Source organism: Amyelois transitella, chromosome 18, assembly GCF_032362555.1.
Source record: "Amyelois transitella isolate CPQ chromosome 18, ilAmyTran1.1, whole genome shotgun sequence".
Lineage (NCBI taxonomy): Eukaryota > Metazoa > Arthropoda > Insecta > Lepidoptera > Pyralidae > Amyelois > Amyelois transitella.
In genome coordinates this window covers 6,958,371-6,985,288 of record NC_083521.1, presented here as the reverse complement: position 1 = coordinate 6,985,288, position 26,918 = coordinate 6,958,371, and the positions used below count along the sequence as shown (strand labels likewise).

The 26,918-nt window shown below is 34.9% G+C and overlaps 4 protein-coding genes across 8 annotated transcripts in view; 2 read left to right on the top strand and 2 right to left on the bottom strand.

The window, feature by feature from the left end:
- Positions 1-5,040, bottom strand: part of LOC106130043 (protein doublesex) — a 121,610-nt gene extending 116,570 nt beyond the window's left edge. For all 5 annotated transcript variants that reach the window (XR_009657239.1, XR_001228479.2, XM_013328803.2 and 2 more), the window contains exon 1: positions 4,490-5,040. Coding sequence is in view for 3 of the 5 variants with exons in the window: in XM_013328803.2 (XP_013184257.1) it covers positions 4,490-4,982 (493 nt within the window). In the remaining 2 variants the exon portion in view is untranslated. The remainder of the gene's footprint in view (positions 1-4,489) is intronic.
- Positions 5,041-8,147: 3,107 nt separating this feature from the next.
- Positions 8,148-16,891, top strand: LOC106143340 (sodium channel protein Nach). The gene is made up of 11 exons (XM_013345398.2): positions 8,148-8,337; positions 10,760-11,008; positions 11,560-11,766; positions 12,964-13,138; positions 13,731-13,876; positions 14,359-14,485; positions 14,641-14,790; positions 15,087-15,276; positions 15,535-15,718; positions 16,145-16,251; positions 16,631-16,891. Exons 2-11 carry the CDS (start codon positions 10,830-10,832, stop codon positions 16,753-16,755), a joined length of 1,590 nt encoding a protein of 529 aa, XP_013200852.2. The 5' UTR covers positions 8,148-8,337; positions 10,760-10,829; the 3' UTR covers positions 16,756-16,891.
- Positions 16,892-17,505: 614 nt separating this feature from the next.
- Positions 17,506-23,190, top strand: LOC106130213 (NAD-dependent protein deacetylase sirtuin-2). The gene is made up of 7 exons (XM_013329008.2): positions 17,506-17,662; positions 17,737-17,997; positions 18,735-18,941; positions 19,199-19,348; positions 19,614-19,806; positions 20,002-20,188; positions 20,340-23,190. Exons 1-7 carry the CDS (start codon positions 17,533-17,535, stop codon positions 20,451-20,453), a joined length of 1,242 nt encoding a protein of 413 aa, XP_013184462.2. The 5' UTR covers positions 17,506-17,532; the 3' UTR covers positions 20,454-23,190.
- Positions 21,545-26,809, bottom strand: LOC106130229 (DNA repair protein RAD51 homolog 1). The gene is made up of 6 exons (XM_013329028.2): positions 26,518-26,809; positions 26,016-26,215; positions 25,597-25,744; positions 24,879-25,087; positions 24,388-24,517; positions 21,545-23,847 (listed from the first exon to the last, which is right to left on the bottom strand). The coding sequence occupies exons 1-6, from the start codon at positions 26,599-26,601 to the stop codon at positions 23,602-23,604; spliced, it is 1,017 nt and encodes a 338-aa protein (XP_013184482.1). The 5' UTR covers positions 26,602-26,809; the 3' UTR covers positions 21,545-23,601.
- Between the last annotated feature and the right edge of the window lie 109 nt (positions 26,810-26,918).

Below are 26,918 nucleotides of genomic sequence, written 5' to 3'. Positions count from 1 at the left end.
GACTTGTCCGTTGAAAGGCACTGAAGTGAGTAAACGGAAGAGTTTTAGAAATATATTAGAGGTCGCTCGCGGCTCCGACTGCGTAAATTTGCGTTAAGTTCATATACTTAGAATAGGGAAATCCTCTCTTATAGACCTTCACTACTCATAGAACCTAAATGCCGAATTTCAGTTTCCTTCTCCCGAGCGTTTCGGCTGTATTTACGTGGTTTATCAGTGAGTCACTCAGTAACAGAGTTTGATATAAAAATATTTTGTAAATATTTGCCGTTTATCGCGTTGTCGTGAAAATATTCAGAAAATACTATGTTTTATATATAATGTATCACATCTATATTCTTGCGGGTAACCAGAGCCATCAGTCTTGAAAAGACTGAAAGGACTTCGTTCAGTTGTATGGCTTAATTCAAATAGGGACAGGATGCTAGTCCATCGCCTACAAGAAGAATCCCAAGTATCCCTCACTCTCCTTTTACAACATTCATGGGACTATCCTTATGTAGAGACAATGAGAGAAAATGTTAGTATCCCAGGTAAAAATGTTTTTGTACTCTTTATAGATAAGTGTTGTATTGTAATAACTTAATTTTTAAGGTTGTTATACGAAATTTTCTAATATATTACCAATAAAGAAGGCAATCATAAATCTTCTGACACATGTCTATTAAAAGCTTATATAATTCTTAATGCATATACTTACCTACCCCACCCTAGTACATTATGTACTCATAGGCGTAAATTTTACAGCCACCCTCATACCCTTGCGACCTATAGCGTTCGCGACGCACCCCCTGAGAGTGAGCGAGACGGCGGTATAATGTATAACGTCATAAAAGGTAAGGACAGCGCATCCCCGATGGGCGTAGACTTAGGATGTGGCCATTTTGATGCGTTTTTTGTACTTGACTGTATTCTAAGCGCGTTTTTTGTTGTGTCGTTTTTTTAACGACGACACATCACTTCACTAATTAATTAATGTCGCTTTCCGCGTCTGACCGTACGTCTGTATGTTTATATGCTTAGATATTCAAAACTGAGCAACGGATTTTGATGCGGTTTTTTTAAATAGATGGAGTGATTCTAGTGGAAGGTAAGTACATAATATATATTTATAAATACCGTGCGAAGACGGGGTGGATTCTGGGTTTTTTTTTGACGTTTCCACCGAGATGCACCGATTGTGGTCACAGGATGACACAACATATTGTGACCAATCGAAACGTCAGGAAATAACGTCATATGCCACATGATCGTGGGTTTGTGATCCATGGATCACTCTCCTCTTCCCACCTAATATAAGTATTTATAAAGACTCTTAAGATCTCATGAAAAATTGAAACGGCAAACATACATCAAGATTTTCAGCATTAAGATTTAAGTTTACTTTTCTTTTTTTTTCATTTTAAATATTATAATTAAATCAAATTAAAACTAAAGCTAAAACTACTTATAAAAAGAAAGAAAAAAAAGTTTATTTGTAGTCTTCTTTTTTTTTTCTTTTTATAAGTAGTTTTAGTTTTAAATTAATTAGTTTGTAAGTTTACTTAAGTGGTCGAGGTAGCTAAGAGAAGACTTTCTGAAATTCCCACGGGAAATAAAAGATAACGGTATTTTTCGTCTAACGCGGACAAAGCCGCTATTTAGTAACTCAAGATGCCCGCCAATTACTACTCTGTTAAATTTACATACATACATGTATATAGTTGTAACTTTATATCGCTTAATTATATCGATGCAATAAAGAATATATAAACAAACAAACTAATTATTCTATGATATAGATACCGAGTTAGCAACTGTATTATAACATTTGCTTTATCACAAGCGATAATAGTGTCAATTGAGGTGATTTGATAACAACGATACTGCACTATTTTGCATTACAAATTAATGAATTGTATCGGAGCAGTTCTATAATTAATTTGGAATTCGTTCAATGTTGTATTGCAAAGTTATGTTTTGAAGAATTACATACATATATACACGTCTATATCCCTTGCGGGGTAGACAAAGCCAACAGTTTTGGTAAAACTGATAGGCCATGCTAATCTGCACGGCTCTATGATGAACTGAGATTTAAATAGTGACAGGATGCTACCCCTTCGCCTACAAGAGGGAATCCAAGTTTATAAGCCTATTGTTTAGTTCTCTTTATGACGAAGTGGTGTGTGAAGAGCACACGGCACAAGATCGAGGTTATAAGCGGACCCTGGAGAGAGAGAGATAAGAGATATTATTCCCGAAGAGAGCGAAGGATCAGGACCGGTATAGGTTTAAAAATATTAGCCGCAGTAAGATTCGAATCTGGTGCCTTTAGTTTACGAACTAAGTGCCTTAACCACTCATCCACCGACGCTCTTTTAACGACTGGTGTATAGACTTACAATATGCGTTTATTTACAAAGGTTAAACGGTTCAAGAATTATACACTGATAAAGTTATCTCTTCCATAAGATAGCTGCAATTCTTTTCAATTATTCATTCATTACATTTCAATGTTGCACATTGTGTTTTCTGTGATGGCACTCATAATAAATAGTACGTTATGCTGTTAACTCGACTTGGAGAATGAGTATTGATAAAAAAAAGTAATTGGTATTAGTGATATTGTCATAAAGTTTCAAATTTTACATAAGTATCACCTGCCGACCGATAAAAATAAATAAATTTCGATAGTTCAGTCAGTTTGTGCGGTTTCAGTTCCTATTTTTTTTATTTAAACGTCTTATAGTTTCGGACTAAATTCAATCTACCAAATTAATTGCTCGATCTCATACCTTACTTTAAAAAAGAATGCTGTTTTAGTGACGAGTCAAAAACTGCCTGCCGATATTTTATTCGGCCTAGTTGTCTGATTCCTAAATTGTACAATTCCACTTCTTTTATTTCTATGATTATGAACAATGTAATGTTAACTTTTGCGCCAAATAAAGACTTTTCTTTCTTTCTTTCTTCTACATCGTTACTCAAAAAAAAAGAAAACTCTTCATGTAAGGAAGCGAAATGTTATAATTTTTTTAAAACCTTAATTTTACAGCATGTTGATTCGAATCGATGTCATGGTGCTCACATTATAAGGTTAAATACAGAATGCGACGCGACGGCTTATAAAATACTTACTTATTATGTTATAAAACAAAAAAAAATCTTGTGTGAAATTGTCTGGAATGTCCAACTAGTTAACGATAATAAGTCGTGATGTCTTTAACATTTTGTTGAATAAATAAAAAATACAGACTGGTATGAAACAGATTGGAGGTTAAAAATTATATTTGAGGGAATTTTTTTTAAATTATTCATTGTAAAAGAATATAAAGGACGTATCCTTGGTTTGATTATTTTAATAAATATAGCAAAATCTGGTTCTTTTATTTATTAGTTATTTATTAAAATTAAAAAGACATGGAATATTAAATAGTGGACGCTACTAGGTAGGTGTATATTGAGATGAAAAACATGTAGAAAAATACATAAATCCTATTCAGGTAATAAACCGGAAGGTTGTAATTTAAAAACAATATGGAAACAATTATTATATAGCTACTACATATTCCATTTATCATATAGGTAATGTTTTAAAGGTACGATCAAAGAAAACTTTGTACTTGCGAGATAAGCTCAGACTAATGATAGACCAATCGATGAAAATTGTTAATAGGTAAGTACTTAATTTAGCTTCGGAAAATACACAAATATGGATGGGCATTATGTGACTTATGCCTCATTTGCTTACAATCAGAAAGATTGAGTACAAACGCCATTATTATAAAAATTACTAGATCATTTACTCTACCCAAAATTTGAGATGGTAGACAAAAGCAGACTCCTCAAATGTCGTAGAAGATACCTGTGCAGGTATGTACTTACTAACTCCACTTAGTTATTATTGCAAAACGTCCATTTCAATACCTCAAGAATAGACTTTATTTACCTGTATACTTAGTTAGTATTGTATGATTTGTATGTGGATTATTTAGCATTCAATATTTACACAGTAGTGAACTGAATCATTCAGACTAGACTATGATCAATTTTCTATCTCTATCTAGAGAGAGGTACTTAGCTAGGTAGGTATGAAGCATTTACTTATAGTCATTTACAAGTTAAGTATTCTTAATAATAAATAAAAATATTGCTACACTAAACCAATTTTTTTTCTGGAATTATTTAAATTTTTGTAAAAGAACACAGTATTACCTACCTACATAATAACCCCAAAGTTATAATTATTATGATAAACTTTAAACTTGATGAAGAAAGATGGCCTATCTTTTTAAAAACTTTTATAAAATTACCTTGCTTGTCGATTACAGCGAGTGACATAATTATAATAACCGACAGCCAGTGTTCAATTGCTCTACATTTCGAATACAAAATTAGTTACAGTGTTGCAGTGCGCGTGCGCATCCCAGTCCCTATACTCGTCACTTAATAGATACCTACCTAGTTGCTATAGTTACTGTAAATGATCAAAGTTTGAAACACTTACCAGGTTGTGGTGGCGGCAGAAGCGGAGGCATATTGGGTAAAGGTGGCGCGGACGGTGGTGGGTGAGGAGCATACGGTGACACTCCCGGGGACCCAGGCACTGAATCACAGCTGGCCGACCCCAAGGACCGCGGCGGCGGTGGCACTGGGCTCCTCTGCATCTTCACCGCCGGAGGATCAGGTCTATCTAGCTCCACACCGTTCGCTTGCACCCCAGCCCGCGCTCTAGCCTCGTCCTGCGCCTGGGCACGCCTCAAGGCCGTCTGGAGCGCCATCACCCTCTGCCTATCAGCGGTCAAGCGACACTTCTCGCACGCGCAGTTCCGGTACTTGCAGTATCTCTTGTGGCCTTTGAGTTCTATCTTCAAACGGTGGTTGCGGCAGCGGGCACAGTTGGGGGGAGCGCGAGGGACGCCCGAGCTGGAGGCGCCGGGTTCGGAGCGCTCCTCGCAGTCGTCGGGCGCGCGGCGCCTCCACGCGCCCACGGAAACCATGATTCTCTCGTGTTCAGCAATGTTCGCGGCCGATCGCGGACGGACACACGCGACGAGAACCTCGGTCACGATGCAACTGAGCGCCCCGCCGCCGGCGCGCTCCGCCCCTCCCCGCGCCCCTCACGATGTTGCATTTATTGCTGTGCACATGCACTTGCAATTTTATATTATTATATTTATCACCGTAAAATTTATCAGCAATGTGACTACTATACACTAATGTTCTAATACAATTCTTATAAGATTCTTATAGAAAACTAACATTTTTCTAATAAGAAATCTTATAAGGGAAATAAACCGGTCTTAAAAAAGATTCACAACAAAAACACGCTTGGTACATCATGATCATCATTCGTAAAATGAAAATCATTCCTGCCTTATGCGCAAGGTAATTTAAATGAGATTATACTTACACTCTACGAAGGGACACGATGTTCTTATTTGTGCAAACATGTGCTCTCAACTTGTTTTAAAACTGTTATTAAAGTAAAATTTTTCATTCAGTGTATAACGTACATCCATACAACCACGCCAATCCAAAAAATTAAATTAAAAATTTAAAAACCTCTGACTAAAATTTAAGTTCGTAAAAAATTATAAAAGAAACTCAATGTTATAGTACCTTTGCAAGTATAATTTTTTTAAGAAATAATTAGCATTGGAGAACCCAAAAGACGTTTAGCTACATGGCTTCATGATGGAATTGAAATTCAAATAGTGACAGGTTTGTAGCCAATCACCTACAACAGGAAGCCAAAGTTTAAAAGCCTTTATCCCTAAGTCGCCTTTACGACACCCATGGGAAATATATGGAGTAGTTTATTCGGAAATGCCGAAACACACACATTAAAATACATGCATCACAAAAATTTCATAGAACTGGAAAATAATTAGGAAGAAAATAATATAAATGCAATTCGCGAGCACAGTAACAAATGCCCCGCTGCGTGCGGCGCGATCGCGTGCAACCACGAAACGCACACAGACGAGATGTCTGACGACGCTCGTCCGTGATTATGAGTGTTCCTTTCGTGTGTGTGTGTGTGTGTGTGTGTGTGCGAAAGAAGCGTGTCGCGCAAATTTTTTACGTCATTGGATACCTTTTGGAGTATTGAAGGTTTACAACTTTGCCGCCCGCGCTCAAAGGGGTTAATTTTATAATTATTATGGTAATATTTTAGGTATTCTTAAACTCCTTCTTATAACTCTATTTATGGTTTACATTAAGAAGATCTCGGTCAAGTGTACATATATGTGTTAGTTTTCTATATATCAACCTAATCAGGATATTAAAGGCGAACTCGGTCTACTCTCTATAAAGAGTCGGTGACGCAACTATATTTATGTAAGTACATCAAGGAAAAAAATAGGAATAAAAAAAAAAATAGAAAAATTCAGTACAAGGGCTACTACTTACAACTATCTACCCCGTAAGCAATAAGGATATGATATTAGTATGTTTGTATTAGTGTACCTATGTTGTTATTTCTGGCCTCAATCTTGTTTTCTTTTCAAAACAAAATTTTCATTTTCTTCATACATAATTATATTTTATGGGTTCTCATTGGAAATTTCTCACCAACTTTAATAAACCTTTAACAATCATTTGCTTGCTGTACTAGTTCCCACATAAACTGACGTACTTTACTCAAAACTTCAGTTTTGTCTCAAGTTTCATAGAAGTTAAGTAATTCATGCAACTCCTTTGAATTTAAGGAGAGTAAAGGAGAGATGTGTTGTTTTGCTTTACGTCCGAGTTTATAATACCTATTTGAGCAGGAGGTGAGAAAATTGCTTACACTATACTTTTTAAGATAAGCTTGATTACAATGACAGCAAGACATATCTATATAATTAAGAAGACCTAGCATGTACATGATTGCTCAGAATTATGTGGTTTCAAATCATAAATTTACAAAATTCTAATACTGTACCGCGCCTGTCTTATGAGAACTTAAAATACAAAAATGTTTCCAATAAAAATTGGAATCAGCTCATTGCTTATTTTGTATGGGTTGGAAAAAAAATTACTTATCCATTTTTAAGCTTCTGGTTTTAGGTAAATAAAAAATAGATTCACGACCTGAATCTAACTTCAAATCTCATAAAGTCCCGGCAATTGCATCATACATATTGTATTTTGTACTGAAGCGTACTGAAAGTGTGTTTGTATCGATCACCATGAAATTTTTCATCCGTATAGCATGGAGTTTACGGTAGACATCGTTATAGAAAGGGAAAAGGCGGGAAAATTTATCATCTAGATGACAAGACAACTCGAACGAAAATTTACAATGATCACCCCGGATACAGTGCCACAGGGAACTACTAGGAATAATTGCATCTCACGTGGACAGAGCCGCCGGCCATAGATAGTAAAGTATAAAGAAAATTTGTTCAGAAAATTTGATTAATAAAAGACAATTAATCAAGATACTCGTATCGACAATTACACCTTGTAACCGTGCGGATACAAAATATGGAACTACCAACGCATAACAACATAGGTATAATAATACATAAGTACTAAAGTGCTATTATCTCGTGCGCGCATTATGCAACAGATCCTTATTGAAATGCATATTGAGATTGTTAGATTACTCACTTAACTAGAAGATGACAGACTGCATTTCAGTGTTATTCACACTAGTAACTAATATTATGTAGGTAGTCATCTCAGTGATTCCAGTGGTCCAGTAATTTATGTAAAGACACAATATCACAGATTGAAATCTTATTATAAAGTGTTTATGTTTTATTTCCGTTCACATTAATACGATTTTCTTAATTTTTGACGCCTTATCCCTTTCTTTAGCCTTGAAGTAGTAAGCCTATCAGTAAAGATGTGTGCCCACAAGTAGAGTTTTCGAGACAAATCACAAAACATTTCTCCTTTAAAAAAAATCATATATCTATGTATACACTTCAGTGTTTTCGGGCTGTTGGCTCTGCCTACCCCGCAAGAATTATCGGATCTAAATTGTCTAACAGTTACTTAATATTTATCATTGAAATCAGCTAACATTATGTATTTATAACAGCTGATATAATGCACTTACATTTGCACTGATAATGATAGTGTGATACACGTGTAGACAGGCAGACAGTCATGTTTTACACACATATATAAATATGTTTTTTGTTTGAACGTATCAATATAGTAACCAGACTTCCTGATCTTAAGTAGCTGAGTGGCCAAATGTAGATAAAATATACCTTTGAAACCTACTATGCAGTTGTCACAATAGGGTTAGTTTACATTCGTATTTACTTATCGTTTATTCTATACGCTAGTATGAAGAAAATAAAAACTTTGTGCTAGCTTTTCCAGCGCAGATTGTAAAAGGATATCATGGTAAGTGAATTAAAAATATATATTTAGTATATATCAATAGAATCGTAAGTATGTTTATTATTGTCCGCCAATTGTAATTTACATTGATTTTGTTGGGGCTCGAACTTGGATCACCAACTTCACAGTCTCACGCCCCAACCACTGGACCATCGAAGCCGCTGCGGTGGTGTCGAAATTTAAGTAGACTAACAAACTAAAAATATTTTTACTAAGTTATGTGTTCTTAGTTTGATTTGTCCGCGAAATTCACGCGTTTCGCTGAACTGATTTTGATGCAGTTTTAAGGGAAGTGTTTGTTACACTTAGAAGGTTTTTGAAATTTATCCAACTTTTAAATTGGATTGGAGGAGGTTCTCTCTTTACACAAGTTATTATTTCGAAATAAAATGTGTAATTTTAAGTATTCCTTAATTACTGGGTAATGTGTCTATTTAAACGTTTATTTAATGTTTAAGAATCCAATATATTTGACTTGCAAGCTGGTATGAGACTGTAAGTCTCTCTTTACAATTCGTAGTTTTTATGACATAAATTACATACATACCAATTCTAATAGGTGATTGACATTATAAAGGCTCCGATGCGCATACGCCACTGTTATTAAAAAGACAGTCATAAAATTTGAATAGTACAGACTATTGCATAATGAAGTGGACCGACATGTATATGGACATATAATATTGTCAATTAATATGTATCTCTGTAATATCGTACAGGGCGATTAAGGGAATAAACACATTAAACAAGTGCAAGCTCTTTATTATTATAAATTAATATGTATCTCTGTCGTGTCGTATAGGGTGATTACGGGAATATACACATTTAGCTAGTGCAAGTTAGTCTGGTAGCAAAGAGTAAAATGTAACATAAGATAGACTTATATAATTTTTATTCTTCTTTTACAAAGAAATTTAATTATTTTTTCGACACGTTGAACTAAATTCGTCGTAATGTTGCCAGTTTGCACAAAATCTAAAAATATTATACAACAACCTTTCTCAGGGATTACACTCTATCAGTTGTAAACTGTATGACAATTCATGCTATACTTTTGATTTTTCGAATTTCTTTACATTGTACACACATCACGCGGAAACTATTGCTTCGATTTGAATAAGGTTTCTGCAGATTTTAGGTGGAATTGAACCTAAAAACTGGTACTCATATCAAAATGTATCTCCCATGTATGCCTTTTTTACAGTTGTACAAAACAGTACAGGGTCAGCTTTTTGTATTAAGATTGTCAGCGAACGAAGTCGCGGGCAAGAACTAGTCGGCAATAAATATAGTTACAATGTCAACTGACCTTGACATGATGTTTCGTGGCAACAACAAATAAACAGTTCACCTGTGAGTAGCAATTACTAATTACTCCTTCACTCGCCGACATGCGATTGTAGGGTTAAAACTAGCATTACAAGTATTAATAATTCCCTGTTCAATAAAATTGCAAGGGTAACTTTAACACGAACTACGGCGCGCGGCGGCGAGTTAGTGCTATTTTTTTTTAAACACTTGTCACTTCTTGTTAAACCTAATTAACATTTATTTAACAAAAAGCCTAACTAGTCTATCTACAGCATTGACGCGTTAAACTAAATTTCCCGTTTTTGTCGAGAACGGCAGACGGGTGGGAATTTTTAGAAAGCCATGTTTGACCAGGGTTATTTTTTACTTACAAAATTTTATTAAAATTGGTAACTAATTCCGTAAAAGCGTAGTTGCAGACAGACTATAATTAGTATAAGTTATGAATGGATGGATGATAAAATGCGAATAAATTTCGTACACCTGTTTAAAAGGCATATTAAAACTGATTTTAAAGTTTCGCATTGTATTTTACTATTTATAAATAACATAGGTACCTATTAAACGCGCACGCGCACGTATCTTTGTCGCTCGGTGACGACGGATCACTATAACTTGATTCGAATCGTCCGAGGTACCATAAAGGTACGTTACTTGCGCGTTTAATACCTGTATTATTTATTTAAAAAAAGGCACAATAAATGTAGTTGTCAGTGGTGCAAGTTACGGCTGAGATGATAGAAAGAGAATTTATTAGTTACAATCACAACTCATCTTTATACTAACACAAATATATGGAACCTGTACAATATTATCGCAAATATGTCAATCGCATGATTTGCGTGTTTATTATCATTCGTTTTAAATACCTTAGTATTTTATTCAAATGTTTGACTATTAATTTCAGTTAGCCTTCATATTTAGCTACACGACTAATGTAGCTATACCCTTAATAAGAGTTCGTTCTGTTCTGTATTATGCTTTACTAGACAGATTTTAAGCTGCAAGAGCGTAAGATTGATATTTAAGCATTAAACTTTAATTTATCCGACTTATATTTAAACAGGCAAGCAAATAAATTTAAATATACCACTAAATTCATATATTGGCTTAGGACTGGTGCTGTCCCGGGCGAGTATCTAAGCTACAAGGGGAATTTACTTTTCATCATCAAATAACCAGTCATGGCAAAACCTAAACTTTGGTGGCAAGAGTACAGACGCAAGCAATACAAGCTCCTCCCCGTGAGCATAGAATTGATCCTGCGCAAGAGTGTCGGGGACGTCACCAAGGAGTACATGTCTCAGTCGTCACTCTCTTGCGTTCAGCAAATCGGCGATTCAGGGATGTCTGCCAAACGCAGGTAATAAACATACATAGGTACATACTAAAATATAGTCACGTCTATATCTCTTGCAGGGTAAACAGAGCTACAGGCTTCGCTCTCAATTTGGTCCGAAGGTTCGACTTGCAAAGAATGTCTTAACCTCACCTTTTATTTATTGTGTGAAGTGCGTAAAGTGTTAATAAGAACTTAAATGAAACCATTTTGTCTCTCTTATATTTTAATGTTCCCTCTTGCTCTCCACTATTACCATATAATAATTTCCACTAATCATCTGTATAAATAATTGAATTTACCATTCACTTGGGAGCGTAAATATTGTTTGTTGGTCTGATTTTGCTGAAATTTAAAATGTGTGTAGGATCTGTTGATAGAATTTTTTACTTCGTGGGTCAAAAAATAGGTTCAAATTCAAATTCAAACTTTTATAAGTTGTTTTTGAGTTATATTGACTATTGATATTACTTACTAATATAAATATCTACCTTTTAAATTTCATTAGAAACAGACAAGCTGTTGAAAAAGTAATCGTGTTACATACCAAATAAATTGATTTTTTCCACAACAAGGACAGTCCAACTAATCTACTTCTGCTTTATGGTCGCGTTGATCACCTACGGCCTTTGGAACATGGACACCAACATCTTGGCTAAACCTCTGATAGTAACCATGGAGTCTTCTACCTATCCCATCGCAAAGATTGACTTTCCAGCAGTGGCCATCTGCAATGTAAACAGGATTAGTAAGAAGGCGATGCACAATTTTTCAGCCAGCGTGTAAGTATTGAAAATTTTTTTATTTATTATTTTATTTATTATATATTTTATTGATTAACTAGAGCTATGGATGTAGTTAAGATGTAGACGATGGGCTAGCAACCTGTCACTATTTGAATCTCATTTCTATCATTAAGAAAAATAGCTGAATGTGGCCATTCAGTCTTTTCAGGACTGTTGGCTCTGTCTACCCCGCAAGGGATATAGACGTGACCATATGTATGTATGTATGCATTAACTAGAGTCCGCCAGCAGATGTCTCGTTTAAGTCCAAAGTTTAAATAAATAAATAATTGTATCAGTCAGTGTCTCTTTTACATATTCAGAGACATCTGACCGCAAAGTCGTCCTGCCGTTCTGAAGTATTTAGTACTTACAGTCAAAAATATCAATTTTAACACTTACAGGGTAGACACCTAATAGTCACAGTCTTGTGGCATTTTGCATCTTAGGTTAGGTTAAATAAGATTTAAGAATGGTAAAGTCCAACGAAAAACACAACAATACCTTCTTCGTCTTCGTCCAGTTCCTCCTAGCGTCAGTTCCGGTTATTTCCTCACCTCTATTACATCGTAAAAGTATCTCCATACTTATTATATTATTGGACGCGTGGTATGTAAAATAAGTACCTAACATTTTCTAAATCGACAGTTACTAAGGAGGACGCAACCGGGAAAGCCTCCAGAAAAATAATACAGGGTGACATTTAAAACAACTCCATCCTTTTAAACATAGTCTATACCCATGCTTCTGAGCTGTTTGAGCCTATTTTTATTTAAATTAAACGTCATCATTTTCACATTTAAAAAACCCTTAAAGACTACGTCACACGCTTTATTAAAGACCAATACTACAAAAAGAAATTAAAACTAAACATGTAAATAAATGTGTGAAAAAGAAATTATTTTTCTAGTATCAAGATCAAGTAAAGTACAGAGTTGTCGAGATTGCTCAGCTGAATGAATTGTGTGGTTGACCTGTGAATCTTACGCGTCGCTTTTCCGCCGGCCGGGTCGATATGACGTATTTAGGATCGTGGATTTTGATACTTTTATTTTTTTTCGTACTTTCTGAAATATGAACCGATATTTTTCTTTTAACGTTTTTAAATATCCTTTAGATGAGTACACTTAACAGTTAAATTTATGCAGTTGAATTAAAAGTCACCCTGTATAGCTTAGATATCTTTTATTCCAGATACCCATATGTAGCCCTGCATAACGAATCTTTGGACGAGGTGAAGTGGTGGCACCACCAATATGGCCGGCTCCTGGACTTCACGTGGAACGAGAGTCTTAACACCCATCCTTTCATGAACATACGGTCCAAGTACCATATCAAATCTAGTGAGATTTCCAAATTGATGATGAGGGTAAGGATTTGCTACATCCAAAAAGGAGTATTATTTTCATTCATATACTTACCATTTATGTCATATTAATACATCATATTACATAACTACTCTTACTGAACCTGCACATTTAGATAATTCGGACAACTGGATGTTGTATTGTAACCTTTTTTCAATAGTATTAGTTAGTTTTTCTTCAAAATTGCGGTGATCAGGCGGGAGTGCCATTGTTTAAAACAGGCGGCCCCCGGGTTCCTTTTTAGCGAAACAACTTAGAAATTTTTCACAATAGTGTCATTTCATAAATCTACACTAATATTATAAAGCTGAAGAGTTTGTTTTTTTGAAAGCGCTAATCTCAGGAACTACTCGTTCGAATTGAAAAATTATTTTTGTGTTGAATAGACCATTTATCGAGGAAGGCTTTAGGTTATATAACATCACGCTGCAACTATAAGGAGCGAATAAATAATAGAAAATGTGAAAAAACAGGGTAAATTATTCATCCTTGAGGGCTTCAATGATGCCCAAAATAACTATTTCACGCGGACGAAGTCGCGGGCACAGATAGTAATAGGTATATTGCAATATATATAGCTGTGTCGTCTTCCAGGTGGCACCGAAATGCGAGGAAATTGTGCTAAGATGTTATTGGGCGGCCGAGGAGCACAACTGTTCGGAGTTGTTCGTGGTGAGACGCACGTTCAGGGGACACTGCTGTGTCTTCAATTACGTGTTGGATCACAATGCTGGTGGCAGGTAAAATAAACCAGTCTCTATTAAATCTAGGGGCATGTAATAATTAAATCTAATTAATGTGAAAGTATTCATTCATTCAGTCTTTTCAAAACTGTTGGCTCTGTCTACCCCGCAAGGGATATAGACGTGACGTGGATGTATGTATGTGAAAGTACTAAAATGTAGTGCCGTGTGGTTTGTGGCTCTTTAAAAGAATAGGACCACTCCATTTCTTACCCGTGTGTCTCGTAAAAGACGACTAATTCTAATAAGTATAAAGACTAAGAATTGCTAATAAACTTGGGATTCTTCTTCTATGTAGGTGATAAGCTAGCAACCTGTCACTATTTGAATTTCAATTCCATCATTAAGCCATAGAGCTGAGCGTGGCGTTTCAGACTTTTGAAACTGTTGGCTCTGTCTATCCGGCAAGGGATATAGACGAGATATATGTATATATATGTACTAAAATGTAATCTAGGGGGACGATTGGTTTATTACAGACCAGTAAATACTATATCCGAAACGAAGCGGCAAGTGGAGCCAGGAGTGTCAGCTGGTCTTCTGGTAGTGCTGGATACCAAACTTGAAGACTATGAATATCCTTTACACAATATACAGGGGTTTGACGTAAGTTAATTGTAAAATATGATTAAAAGAGATACTTCTAGCGTTGTAGCTATAGACTAATAATGTTTTAACATACTTGATTTTGTCCAACACAAAAATCTTAGCCATTACCTTACAAAATCTTCTCCTCATTACAATAAAATGTGTTTATTCAGGTATTTCTCTTCAACCCTCTCGCGTATCCAGACCCTTATGTCGGCAGGATAGTCCATCGGGTGCTGGAGGTCGATAAATCAATGTACATGGAACTGAAGTCGGTGAAACAAATAGCCACGGATGAGGTCAGGAAATATCCTTGGCACACGGTAATGTCTTATGGCATGTTTTACAAATAACCATGTAAAAAGCTAAATTATTAGTATTTGTCTCTAATGGGCTCTCAGAAGAAAATTCGGTCTTAAGTTGTAATAAAATTCAGACACCTGCGGTTGCTCCCGGTCGCTATAGTGTTGATAAGTATTCAAAAGTAGTGAGTGTCAAAGCTGCTAGCCCATCGCCCAAAAGGAAACTCCCAAGTTGTATTAACCTGGAGAAGCAGCTGCCGCTATGTATTTTTCTTCATATGCAGCATATATATTTACAAACCCATGATACTTTTCAGAGAAACTGCCTGTTTCGAGATGAGAACCCTAATTATGGGAACATGTATTCATATAGCACGTGCCTCATTCACTGTAGGATCAAGATTGTGCAGTCCCTGTGCAAATGTACCCCTTACTTCTTGCCGGCTGATATCGACGACACGGAATTGTGTACTTTGGAGAATCTGCGTTGTCTTAACAAGTATAAAGGTATCTTTCGGCTTTGCGTGTTACCGGTTGCATCCTCCGCCACTTTGCTTAGAGGTGTTAGGTCAGCTTTCCGATATGTGTCTCTTTGCTCTTGGTACGATCTGCAGGTCTTCAGTTTTAAGAGTACGAAGATATATATATCACCAAAGATATATCGGTTTGAACCAAAAGTTCTGAGCAAGTTGATTATTCTTATAATCTTTTCAAACAAATCTGAAGCGAAACATGAGTATACTTGTTGAGCAATTTTTTTTACAGAGAAACTCCTTTACATTTACCCTTTAACTGGAAACACAGAAGGGCTGGAGGTGGAAGTGCAGGACTCCATGTATTGTCCCGACTGCCTACCAGACTGTGAGTTCACTAAACATTCCACAAGAGTCTCCAAATTGCCATTGTTTATCAGCGAATGGCAAAACAAAGAAATATGGAGGCTCGCTTTGTAAGTGTGGTCTAACTTTTCTTTCTTCCTGTAACTCCAAAATACCTACTATAAAACTTTTAAAAACTTTTAAGGAGTTCAAAAGGAAGATAGGCTAAACCCATTAGATATGCTTTAACTGATTTTAAGCTTTCACGTTGCATTAATATACTATTTATAAATAATCCATGTATTAAACGTATGTGCGCGTTTAATACCTGTACCTACCTTGTAATCACGTACCTTTACTTTATTTCGGACAATGAATGAAACGGATGAAACAATGATCCGTGGTCACCTACCTGGTATTATTTATAAATACCATTATGCGTTAACTATTTTGGGCTATGATTGTGCCTGTTTGTCCCTTCTCACTTTGGGCTATATAATTCGTTATACTTAAGTATATTTATGTATACGGGTCAATTTTTCATACATGTATTTCAGGTCAAACACAAACAAGAGCGGCAAAAGCTTCTTGTCAATATATCAGTCTACGACGGATGGAGTCTTAGATCGTCTGGACGTAGTCTCCTATTGGTTCGAAATACTCAGTAAGTATTAACCACTTTCGAGACTTACTGTTCCTATATCGAAAAAAATAGCAGTCTATGCGACACTTCCTGTACCTCACTGGTACCTTGGATTAGTAAATAGCGCGTGAAAGATAACAAACAACAAATAATCCTACTTACTTTAGCATTTCAAATACTCATTTGTTGGATACCGTTAAATATAAGTACAATACATTACAATTACTCTTTATTACACCACAATTAATAACAGCAAGTTCACAAATCACAAATAAGTAGGTACGTTGTGACTTTATTTCCCATAGCTAGGTGTTATCCGCATTTCTGCCCGTGTTTTAACTTTTTCCTTTTTTGTTTTGTTTGTCATTCTTATTTATATTGATTATTTTGTCTCTTTCAGGTAGCTTCGGAGGATTCGCCGGTTTGGTCGTAGGCTTTTCACTCATCAGTGTACATGAAATTATATATTTCTTCAGTATCCGCTTATTTCAACAAATCTATGTTAACTTTAAACGTTATCGTTAAATAAGCTTAGCACAAAAGTTTTATCTCTGTCTAATTTATTACTTAACTAGCTTTTACCCGCCGCTCCGCCCGCACTTATTTAACGCCATCTACAAAAAAATATTTTTTCATTCTATGGAAACCGGGAATGAATGGTTCCTAAAGCCTAAACCCAATGTCCTTCTCCAGACTCTTATGATGTATATATACGCGAATGTTCAAGATGTTCAAATTGGTTCAATAGATAACGCGTGAACAGATTACTAACAAATGAATTAAAAATTATATTTGGTTTTTTTTTCCATGCATTGCAATTTGCAAGTTAAATATGGCCTTGAGTTCAGTGTGCTTATTTATTAATTATAACACAGTACATAATTCAAATTTATAATATTATAGCTAAACGAACAAACTCTTCAGCTTTATAATACCTATTAGTATAATATAAACTGTTGTATTTCAATATTGCCGCTACTTTTAAAAAAAGTATAATTAATTATATGTCAACGTCATACTGATGTTTGACAGTTTGAAAAATGTTGCCACTTTCATCCATCTTTTTCAGTTTCAAAAAACACGTTCATAAAGCTAGCTAAATACCACAGACAGAATATTATAAAAATAAATTTGAAGATATCTATTATGTAGTTATTGTGATGTTTGTATTAATTCTTTCTAATGTTTTGCTTCACCAATTGCAATTTGGACTTTTAATTTTACCAATATTATGTATCATTACGTAACAATTTTTTTTAAAAAGAAGCACTTTGGATCGCAACTTTGTAACAAATTCCGAGAATGCGCGTCGCCTATTACCTATATCTACAACTGTCAAAGAAGCCGTGGCTATATTGGACAAAGGTTTCGAGTCGCAATTTGTGTAAATCAAGTAAAATGACTGATAATTCACCACCTGGCTCAAATGACGGTAAGCCTTTTTTTACTGATTGCTAATGAATTTGTTAGATGCAAAATAAATTATAAAAAATAATAAATTTTCAGGTGATGACCCCGTCGAAAGATCTGCCCCTAATGTCCCGCCAAATTCTTTCGAAAGCCTTTTATCTAGGTTTAGGGCTATGGACGTGGATAGTGCCCGTCGGTATTTAGCAATAAAACTTGGACTATTAACGCCAGACCCGGAGCCAACAGAGCCGGTAGAAAAAGTTTTGGATGAAGTGAATTTGGACGGAATAGTTAAGTGGATTAAAGGTGATAGATGCAAAAATATCATAACACTGGCTGGCGCAGGAATTTCAACTTGTAAGTAAACATTACATTACATGCTTTTATTGCATAAAATAATATTTATCAGTAGCAATTGTTTTTGTTTACATGCACTTTTTATGTCACATAAATTAAAATTCTTATGATAGAAATTGACTTTGAATACTCGAATGTAAAACATTTCATAATTTTCCTTTTCTACCGATTTTCTATATTTATGAATTTCTTACCATCAATTTATTATATTCAGTAAACACACTTATGCTGTTGCATGGAAAATTTATTCATTTGTGTTGATATTTATCAAGGTCATTTCAGTTTGTTTGTGTATGGAATTTTTATGTTGTTTTATAAAACAATCGGTTCTATGTTACTGGTTCAAAGTTTTCAATTATGACTGTTCCTTATAAGGTCCTATGTGTTATCTATTGTACAGACAGATGTAGACATTTAACACATTTTCTGAATATGAGTTGACTGAAACTAAAGAAATTTTGGATTCCTTATTTAATGCTCTTGATCAACTTTATCTTCATTAGAATAAGTTGTCTTTGGTTGATTTTCATACAAATGTTATAAAAGATATAATGTTTAGGTTTAAAAAAGTTGACCTTAGGTAGAGGTCTGTACTACCAGAAAGGATTTGGTTCTAATGTTCAATTAAATCAATATTCAGGTTTTACTCTGAAATCATGACATATAGACAGACATGCATATATTCAACAATCTGTCTGATGAGACACTAATAAGTTACACTTACGATAACTTTTCAGCTGCTGGAATTCCTGATTTCCGCAGTCCAGAAACAGGATTATACCACAACCTGCAAAAATATAACTTACCGGAGCCCCAGGCTATTTTCGAAATCAACTTTTTCCGACAAAATCCCAAGCCGTTCTTCACTTTGGCTAAGGAATTGTTTCCAGGAAGCTTCAAACCTACAGTGTCACATTATTTCATTCGGCTTCTTCATGAGAAAGGTAAGTTCCCACATTGCACGTTAAAATCCTACAAAAGGGTCTGTTCCTGTTGGATTTACGATAACCAACTGATAAAGCTATGGGTAATGACAACTTGCCTGCCCCATCACAATCCGTGGTCATTAAAATTTTATTTCTAAATGTTTGTTTTTTATAATATAAATACATTATTTTTTAGCTTATATATATATATATGTTTACTCACATATAATATGTCATCTAATTATAAATGTACTAATATGAAATAATTATTTTAGGTCTACTACTACGCCACTACACACAAAACATTGACACACTAGAAAGAGGTGCCTGCATTCCAGATGAGAAAATTGTAGAGGCCCACGGCACATTCTACACATCACATTGCCTTGAGTGCCGAAAGGAGTATGGTCTTGAATTTGTCAAAGGTAAATGTATATTGAAAGCAACTTTTGATTCGGCTGGTTTTTATGACTAACCGCCTGACTGATGTCACCTTCACACGGACACCTAACCCAACTTGGATAATGGCTTTAAAGGTACTCCTGTGAAAGTTTCAACAAACGATTATGTATGTGATTGAGGCGAGACTACGTCGATAGTATGTATCAGTAAAAAACTTGAGCTGGGTCATACATACCCAAAATTGAATTATATCTATATATGTACAATATCTAATCAATTTAATTTCAGAGCGAATATTCGCTGACCAAATACCGATATGCACGGACTGCCCAGGAGTCGTTAAACCAGATATAGTGTTCTTTGGAGAAGGCTTACCAGGGCGGTTCCAAAAATGTCTGCAGGAAGACTTTGATCGCTGCGACCTTCTCATCATAATGGGCTCCTCGCTTGAAGTACAGCCTTTTGCCTCAGTTATTGATATGTGAGTTCTCACACACATGCCATTTTCTACTTGACCCTATCAGCTAACATGTCGCCTATAATAAGAATCACCAAACTTATTCGCCTTTCTTTTGATTGACTTTCACAATAATCTCATTATTGTAAAAGCTAGCAATCTGCTTTTTCTTCACCACTAGCAAAGCTGAACTTCTATAAATCGAAGTTAATGTTTCAGGGTACCAGATTGGTGTCCCCGTCTTCTTATAAACCGTGAGAAGGCAGGCGTGAGGCCGCCTATGTTGAGGATGTGGGGTCTCATGGGCGGAGGCCTACAGTTCGACGAAGATGCCGTCAGAGACGTGGCGAGGCTAGGGGACTGCGATGATGGATGCCAAGAACTGGCCGACAAGCTTGGTTGGGGGGTAAGTTTCTTATAAACATCAGCACGAAATGAATGGGACAAGCTTGGGACTTGGCGAAGCTGGTATATAAAAGCTGCCAAAAAATATATATAGGTTTATGTTGTTTGGATTGCGGTCAAAATATAGTATTTAACATTGATTAAATTTTCAGGACGAACTTCGAGCCTTAGTAGCGTCTGAGCACGGCCGCCTGGAGCGGGAGCGCGCCGCCGCGTCGCCGCACGCGCCCGCGCATGCGCCGGCGCCTCCCACCGCATACCTATAATGATAGTTTGTTGCACCAAAGGGATTCTACTCTCTTAAAGTTTCTAAACTATCTTCCCTGACTTTTTACTTTTTGACTTCCAAAAATAACTTTTATTTATTTGCTGTCTGTCTCCTTTTCGTATCGTTAATTTAGATTACAAAATTAAGCCTTTTAGTCTTTTATAGACTGAATTCTTGAATCAGTTACCTATATAAGGAAGGCATTTTCTTTTTTTTTATTGCTGGCCACTTGTAATGAATTGATTTCTTGCTACTTCCTTATTTTTAAATACAACAATGAATTGTGCATTCGCTGTTATTGTTTTATTTTAAATATTTAATTTACTACATATGAATTATTATGTACATGATTTGTAAAGTTTTGTTTATATTGTCATATAAAATATATATAACAATTAATATGTTATTTCGACAGCACTTGGATGTAAGAAATTCTATTGTCTATACTATATATCTACAGTTTGAAGGTATTTCCTACTTACGATGGTTAAGCTTTCATATAGCATCACGAATTGCACCGAAAGTAATGTTATCATATACAGTAAAATTTTAAGAAATAAAACACAAAAAAATTGTTTGTACAGGGGGATACATTGAAAAGCATACCTTTGCTTACGATAGCTACAAAAAAGGTGGTTAACTTTTTAATCTTACTGTACTTGTTGTAAGTTGGAATGTCCGTTTGAGTAAAACCTTATTTGTAATTTTGTTCATTGATTTTGTATATTGCTCTGGGAGTGAATAAAAATAAATATTCTCTGCATTTCCAATAAGATCTATTTTAAAATTATTTCAATATTTATAAATATAGTTGAGCAATGAGTTTGTTTTAATTACATACATAAAATGGATGGTGCTATTGAAGAGTTATCTCTAATGTACTTGGGACTGGACTTATCGATATACTTAAAATATAATTGATTTATTATATAAATAATTTATTTATTTTTTACTCAAGGGACATTTCTTGCGTAATTTATAATAGTGCCTCTAGTAGTATTTTTTTAAAATTTAACTATATGTTTCTGAAGCGATAGTAAAACTAACATAGGAATCCGGATAATCTATGCATGCATTTTAGCATATACATATTACGCATACATTAATATTACTCATAGCAATCAATAGATTTTGATCGACATTTGTAGCTTATAATCTTGTAATTTGGGTTTAGGTAAAACCGATTGATCAAAATCTATTATTACTAAAAACTTGATTTTTACACCTTTATAGGCGTCGAATTGGAAGCGATATAAACACAAGTACAAGATGACACTTCTAAAATTTATATTTTTATCTTTTAGTATCTACTTACTTATATATTATTATTTCTGCCCGTGCTCATGTATTTTTTAAACAATCATCATACGTTTACAATATAAAAGTACATATTTTATCTTTTTAATCCGATAAGATGCGATGGGTGTTATTTGGAAATCGAAGTTAAATGTGTTGCTTGGTTTGTGTCTGTAAACTCTATGTGGCTACGAAAGTCAATGACTAGTATTGCTAGATAGTCTTATCGATGAAATATAAATCGGATTAATTAGTCATATATTAATCAGATCGATCTATGATCGATATCGACCTATAGGCATTTGATTAAAACAGTACTTAAACAAAGATTAGATACATAGCATTTCATTTTAATCTTTACATATATAATCTTTGTCATAATAATGATATCATTACCTCATACAAACTTCTACTTTTTATTGTCACGCCTTTTTTAATTTTAATACAATTTTGGGGCCATTTACAGACACTAATCATTTATAAATAACGAAGTATAACAACTATTACACTATGCACTATATATGTGGCTTACGATTCTACTTTTATGTATACCGATTTATTATATAAGTACTGAAAATCGCATAGTGTTTTAGTCCGTTATTTTTTAGCTAGTTTGGTTTTTTATTTATTATTTATACAAATATAAAAATGTCTAGGTAAATTACGTTTTAGTGTAGGTATATAACTTGAATGACACGTCTTATGATACAGAAATGGGTATAGCTCATAGAAGCATTGTATTTGTACATGATTTATATCATGTAAAGTATATCATTAAAATTTCTAGTAGTAATTATTTTTTTAAGGGGAATAAGAAATGGTATAATATTTAAATTGATGAGTGTAGTTTTAGCATTGAAAAACACCTGCAAATATTATTTACTTATTTACAATATATATCTACCTAATTAATTAGTATTATCGTGAAATATTTCAAATTAATTTGTAGGTTCAATTTTCTACCACACCACAGTTATAAAATATACAACGTGCCATTCTTTTTCCAAATATTCAAGTTTGTTTCCGTTCCCATATTTCTTTATGAAAACAAATTTAATGATTTCATAACATAATAGTCAGTTTTACCATACGAATTAGGTAACTAGTATGTTACTGGAGGACTATCAAAAACCCCAATCATTATAAAATTTAAATGGAATTTTTTAAAAAAATTCTAAATTATTATTTATCACATTGTATTTTTTCTTTACCGCCCTGCCTATCAAAAAAAAATTGCAAAGTTCCTACCAAGATAAATTTGATATTTTCAGAGAAAAAGCAATGACTTATTTAAATTGTACCAAAAATATGTCATGCTTCCAATAGTTATACATAATATTTAAATGCAGTAGACAATTAAATCCAATATGAAATTGTAATAAATTATTTGATATGTTCTCTATATTGTATGCAATGAAATAAAACAGCCTTTAAAAATATACCAGCCTTTTTATTCAATATCATTTATATTTACATCGCGCCTGCTAATCCAGAGGTAATCCATGTTAAGAAAAGTCGTCTTTATTCATCAGCTATTAAGTCTTTTGATAATTAATAAATATTGTGCACATAAATTACAACTGCTCTTAATTAGATTGTTTCTGTTTTGGGATACTAACTCAAACATATTTGATAGAAATAGATCCTAGAATAGGTCAATAAACAAAAGATTCAATATTTTGAAATCCGGGATTCGAACCTATGAACTCTGACACATGAGATACTAAATTGAGATTATTATTACAGTAGCAACTAGTAACCTATGTTTAACGTTAGGTTTTAAACTGATTGTAACACAGACATTTGCTTTATAATGTTAGTATTGATTAACTCATTGGATACAATCACATTTATTCTTTAGCGTCAGTTATACCTTCAGCACTAATAGCGAACATTGCCTCTGTTTCGGGTAAGCAAGGGCTGTCGTATATTTTACACACGCGGTTGTCGCCTCTGCCCTTGCGCAAGTAAAGTCTAGTCGTCGAGGCGTGTGCCAAAATGTGCCCCCCTATAGGCTTTTTAGTGTCTGCGTTGAAGACGCCCACTGAATCCACCTGGGCCACCACTTGATTGGTTATTATGACTGCAACTCCGAACTGAAAATGTTTAAAATTACTTATAAGTACAAACCATGTCAAACCATCGTACTTAACTATGTTGATTAATGAATATTGTAAATAAGTGCCCATAGAGTATTTTGAATTCTTAAAAGATGGCATATCTATTCACCTAGTTTAGGTGGTAGACGCCGCCTCTGGAGCATTACTGCCTAAATATGAATCTGGGAAAACACTTTCCCAGATTAATTCCTTTGGAATAGATGGAGTAAGTTCCTTTAATAACCTAAGCCACTCCGACATTGTGGTTATAGTACGCAACCAAACCAACCTCCGAAGCTTGGCACGCGAGACGCTGTTTATATCGCTGTCCCGTTCACGTCATAATGAAAAGCGAAACAACGATAGTTTTACCCGCAATAAAAACGGCGTCGCGAGTGCCATGCTTCGGGGACGGGGCAAACGCCAAACCTAGCGAGATGAAAGGAAAATGGAGCTAAGGAAAACAAAAACAATTAGGTGATAAACAAAATGCAAAAGTAATGTAATAAATAGAATGATGATAAAAAATATGCTAACCTCGTCAGCTAGTCTGAGTAACATTCTCATGAAACGACCGAGGTGTTGTTGTCTCGGGTTCAGCTCTCCTCTTCCGGAATAATCTGTTCTGTATAACGCCGTTGCACTGTCCACTATTATCAGCGAGTATCTAAAAAAATATTATTATGTCTGTTGAATTGTTGAGTGACTACGTATTGCGAAATCTCAAATTCAAACGTTTATTTGCCAACTATGAGTCATAAATATAATACAGGTGGTATGTATAATTTTGTTCGTATCATAGCAACTCGGTGAGTATTGCAAATGTAGTCAGTTACAATAATAATAACTGATAATTATTTTATAATATAATATAGATAATCTTGGAGTAGGAAGCTAAAATTTGGCCTGTATGTTCCTTGAAGTAAGTGGCAAGAGAATTTCCTTCATGTGCTATATTAACTATTTTATCAACTACTAACACCTTTGTATGCATTTGGATTAAAATATAAAGATATCCACAAACGAACCTGGACTCCGCCATCATCGCACAAGCTTGCACCAACAGCTGCGTCTGATGGTCCGTATTGTACGCCCGAGCGTACGCCACGTTGTCCAACACGGCGGCGCCCTCCATGCCGTAGCGCTGCGCCACAGCCAGCAGTCTCTCCGGACGGAATGTACCCTCCGTGTCGATGTACATACATTTCCCTTCGCCGCCCGACTGTTCTATCGGCAACTGAAACATATGGTATTCGAAATTAACTGGATGTGAATAAATAAAAATTTGAAATTCATTTATTAGTGGAAGTTGTATGAGCCCTAAAAGTACTGCACATCTTGGTCTCTTCATAATTTAATATTATTTTTATCACAACTAATTTAGATGACAAAAAGACTTTTGAGTACCAGAAAGTAGAAGTAAAACCACCGTGAAGTAAAACCACCACATAACCATAACCATGATCCAATATGTCTTCCTTCCTGAGATGAGAATTGCTTTGTGTAATAACCTGCCTTACCCAATCTAGATTCAAAAGGTTCAGGGCTCCTCACCAAAGGGTGAGGATGTAACCAGGACTAACACCAAGAGGAAGAAAGTAGAATGACCAAAGCACCTGGGCAAAGGAAGCTAATAGTTAGAGTGTAAGTTCCTTAGGAATCCAGAACTACAAGCAAATCTTGGAAATTCCATTGTGAGATACAGGACACAATGTTAAGAGCAAAATATAGTATACTTATAATTACCTGACAAGTAACAGCCAATGTGTGGCACAGCTGTGTCTTTCCAGTCCGGAATTCACCAAATATTTCTGTGATGGATCCTGTCTCAATTCCGCCTCCAAGTAATCTATCCAGTTCCTTCGATCCAGTGGTCAACTGAATGATTTCAGCCCTAAAAGAAAGAAATATTTTTCTTATCTCATTTCAATTATTGTGCTGTGTAGTTTCCAGCACTTAAGGAAAGAAACTTTCCATCTCTTTTTAGGTGATAGGCTAGCAACCTGTCACTATTTGAATGTCAATTATTAATTTAACCATACAGCTAAAAGTGTGTGTGTGAATGTTAAAGTTATTTTTGTTTATTCTTTTTTTATGTGCAACAGAAATTAAAAACAGACAAACCTACCCATACCATAAAAACAAAGATCAAATATATAATTTACCTTTTCTGATGAAACTCAGTGGCAGTAGTGAAACCCATTGGTACCAACTTTGATGCCTCTGCCAATATCTTGTCAGCTTTTGCTTCTGATATACCCTTTATAGTTATAAGCCATTTCTTAGGAGCATAAGCAACTGACTCCACAGTGTGGTAACCTGCTTCTTCTAGTTTCTTTATGTCACCTGATGTTATTCCATTTCCCTAGAAATATACCAAAAATAAAGTAGTAAGTGTATAAAGTTGTAAAACAATGCATAAAACAAAAAAATATCGTTTATTCGCATTCCCGGGAATATCCCAAAATCCTTTCTTAGCGAATGCCTACATCATAGCGAGTACATATCTGCATGCCAAATTCCAGCCCAATTGGTCCAGAAGTTTGGGCTGTGCTGTACATTGATAAGATTAGTCAGTCACCTATAAGTTTTTGCAATAGAAATATAGATATAGAATGGGTCTTGCGATTTATTGAGAAGCGGCCTCTAAAAGAAAACAGTAGGTACCTCTAGCTTGGTTATTAACTGCGGTCCACATTCGTCTAAGTCTTCATCGATAGTAGCAGTAGTAGCAGATGCTGTAGCAGTCATTGTTGATAAATTTGTATCACCGAAACATTGAAATACAATTAAAACAAAATTATTGTTATGTTATATACAGGACTCGTCCGAAATGTAGTAACAAGGGAAAACCCTATATATCGTATGTTATTAATAGTATTTCAGAAATCAACACTAAAGGAAACTAAACTAAATTAAAACAAACAAAAAGAAAATAAAATTTAGCCAATGTAGAGAGAATAACCAATCGAATCTGCTGTCAACGTCAACTGTCAATTTTTCCCTCCACTTGGTATGATAATTGCTAGCTGCCAAGGATCTCCATATGTACATAAAACACGCCTCTT

What these genes read in the sequence shown, in the direction of transcription:
- LOC106143340 (XM_013345398.2), top strand. Translation starts at nt 10,830, where the DNA reads ATGGCAAAACCTAAACTTTGGTGGCAAGAGTACAGACGCAAGCAATAC. An exon ending in GATCACAATGCTGGTGGCAG is followed by an intron (nt 13,877 to 14,358) that starts GTAAAATAAACC and finishes GGTTTATTACAG; the next exon opens with ACCAGTAAATACTATATCCG. An exon ending in GAAATATGGAGGCTCGCTTT is followed by an intron (nt 15,719 to 16,144) that starts GTAAGTGTGGTC and finishes CATGTATTTCAG; the next exon opens with GTCAAACACAAACAAGAGCG.
- LOC106130229 (XM_013329028.2), bottom strand. Translation starts at nt 26,601, where the DNA reads ATGACTGCTACAGCATCTGCTACTACTGCTACTATCGATGAAGACTTA. An exon ending in CATTGGCTGTTACTTGTCAG is followed by an intron (nt 25,088 to 25,596) that starts GTAATTATAAGT and finishes CATATGTTTCAG; the next exon opens with TTGCCGATAGAACAGTCGGG. An exon ending in TACTCAGACTAGCTGACGAG is followed by an intron (nt 23,848 to 24,387) that starts GTTAGCATATTT and finishes AAACATTTTCAG; the next exon opens with TTCGGAGTTGCAGTCATAAT.
- LOC106130213 (XM_013329008.2), top strand. Translation starts at nt 17,533, where the DNA reads ATGCGCGTCGCCTATTACCTATATCTACAACTGTCAAAGAAGCCGTGG. An exon ending in ACCACCTGGCTCAAATGACG is followed by an intron (nt 17,663 to 17,736) that starts GTAAGCCTTTTT and finishes ATAAATTTTCAG; the next exon opens with GTGATGACCCCGTCGAAAGA. An exon ending in CCGACAAGCTTGGTTGGGGG is followed by an intron (nt 20,189 to 20,339) that starts GTAAGTTTCTTA and finishes TTAAATTTTCAG; the next exon opens with GACGAACTTCGAGCCTTAGT.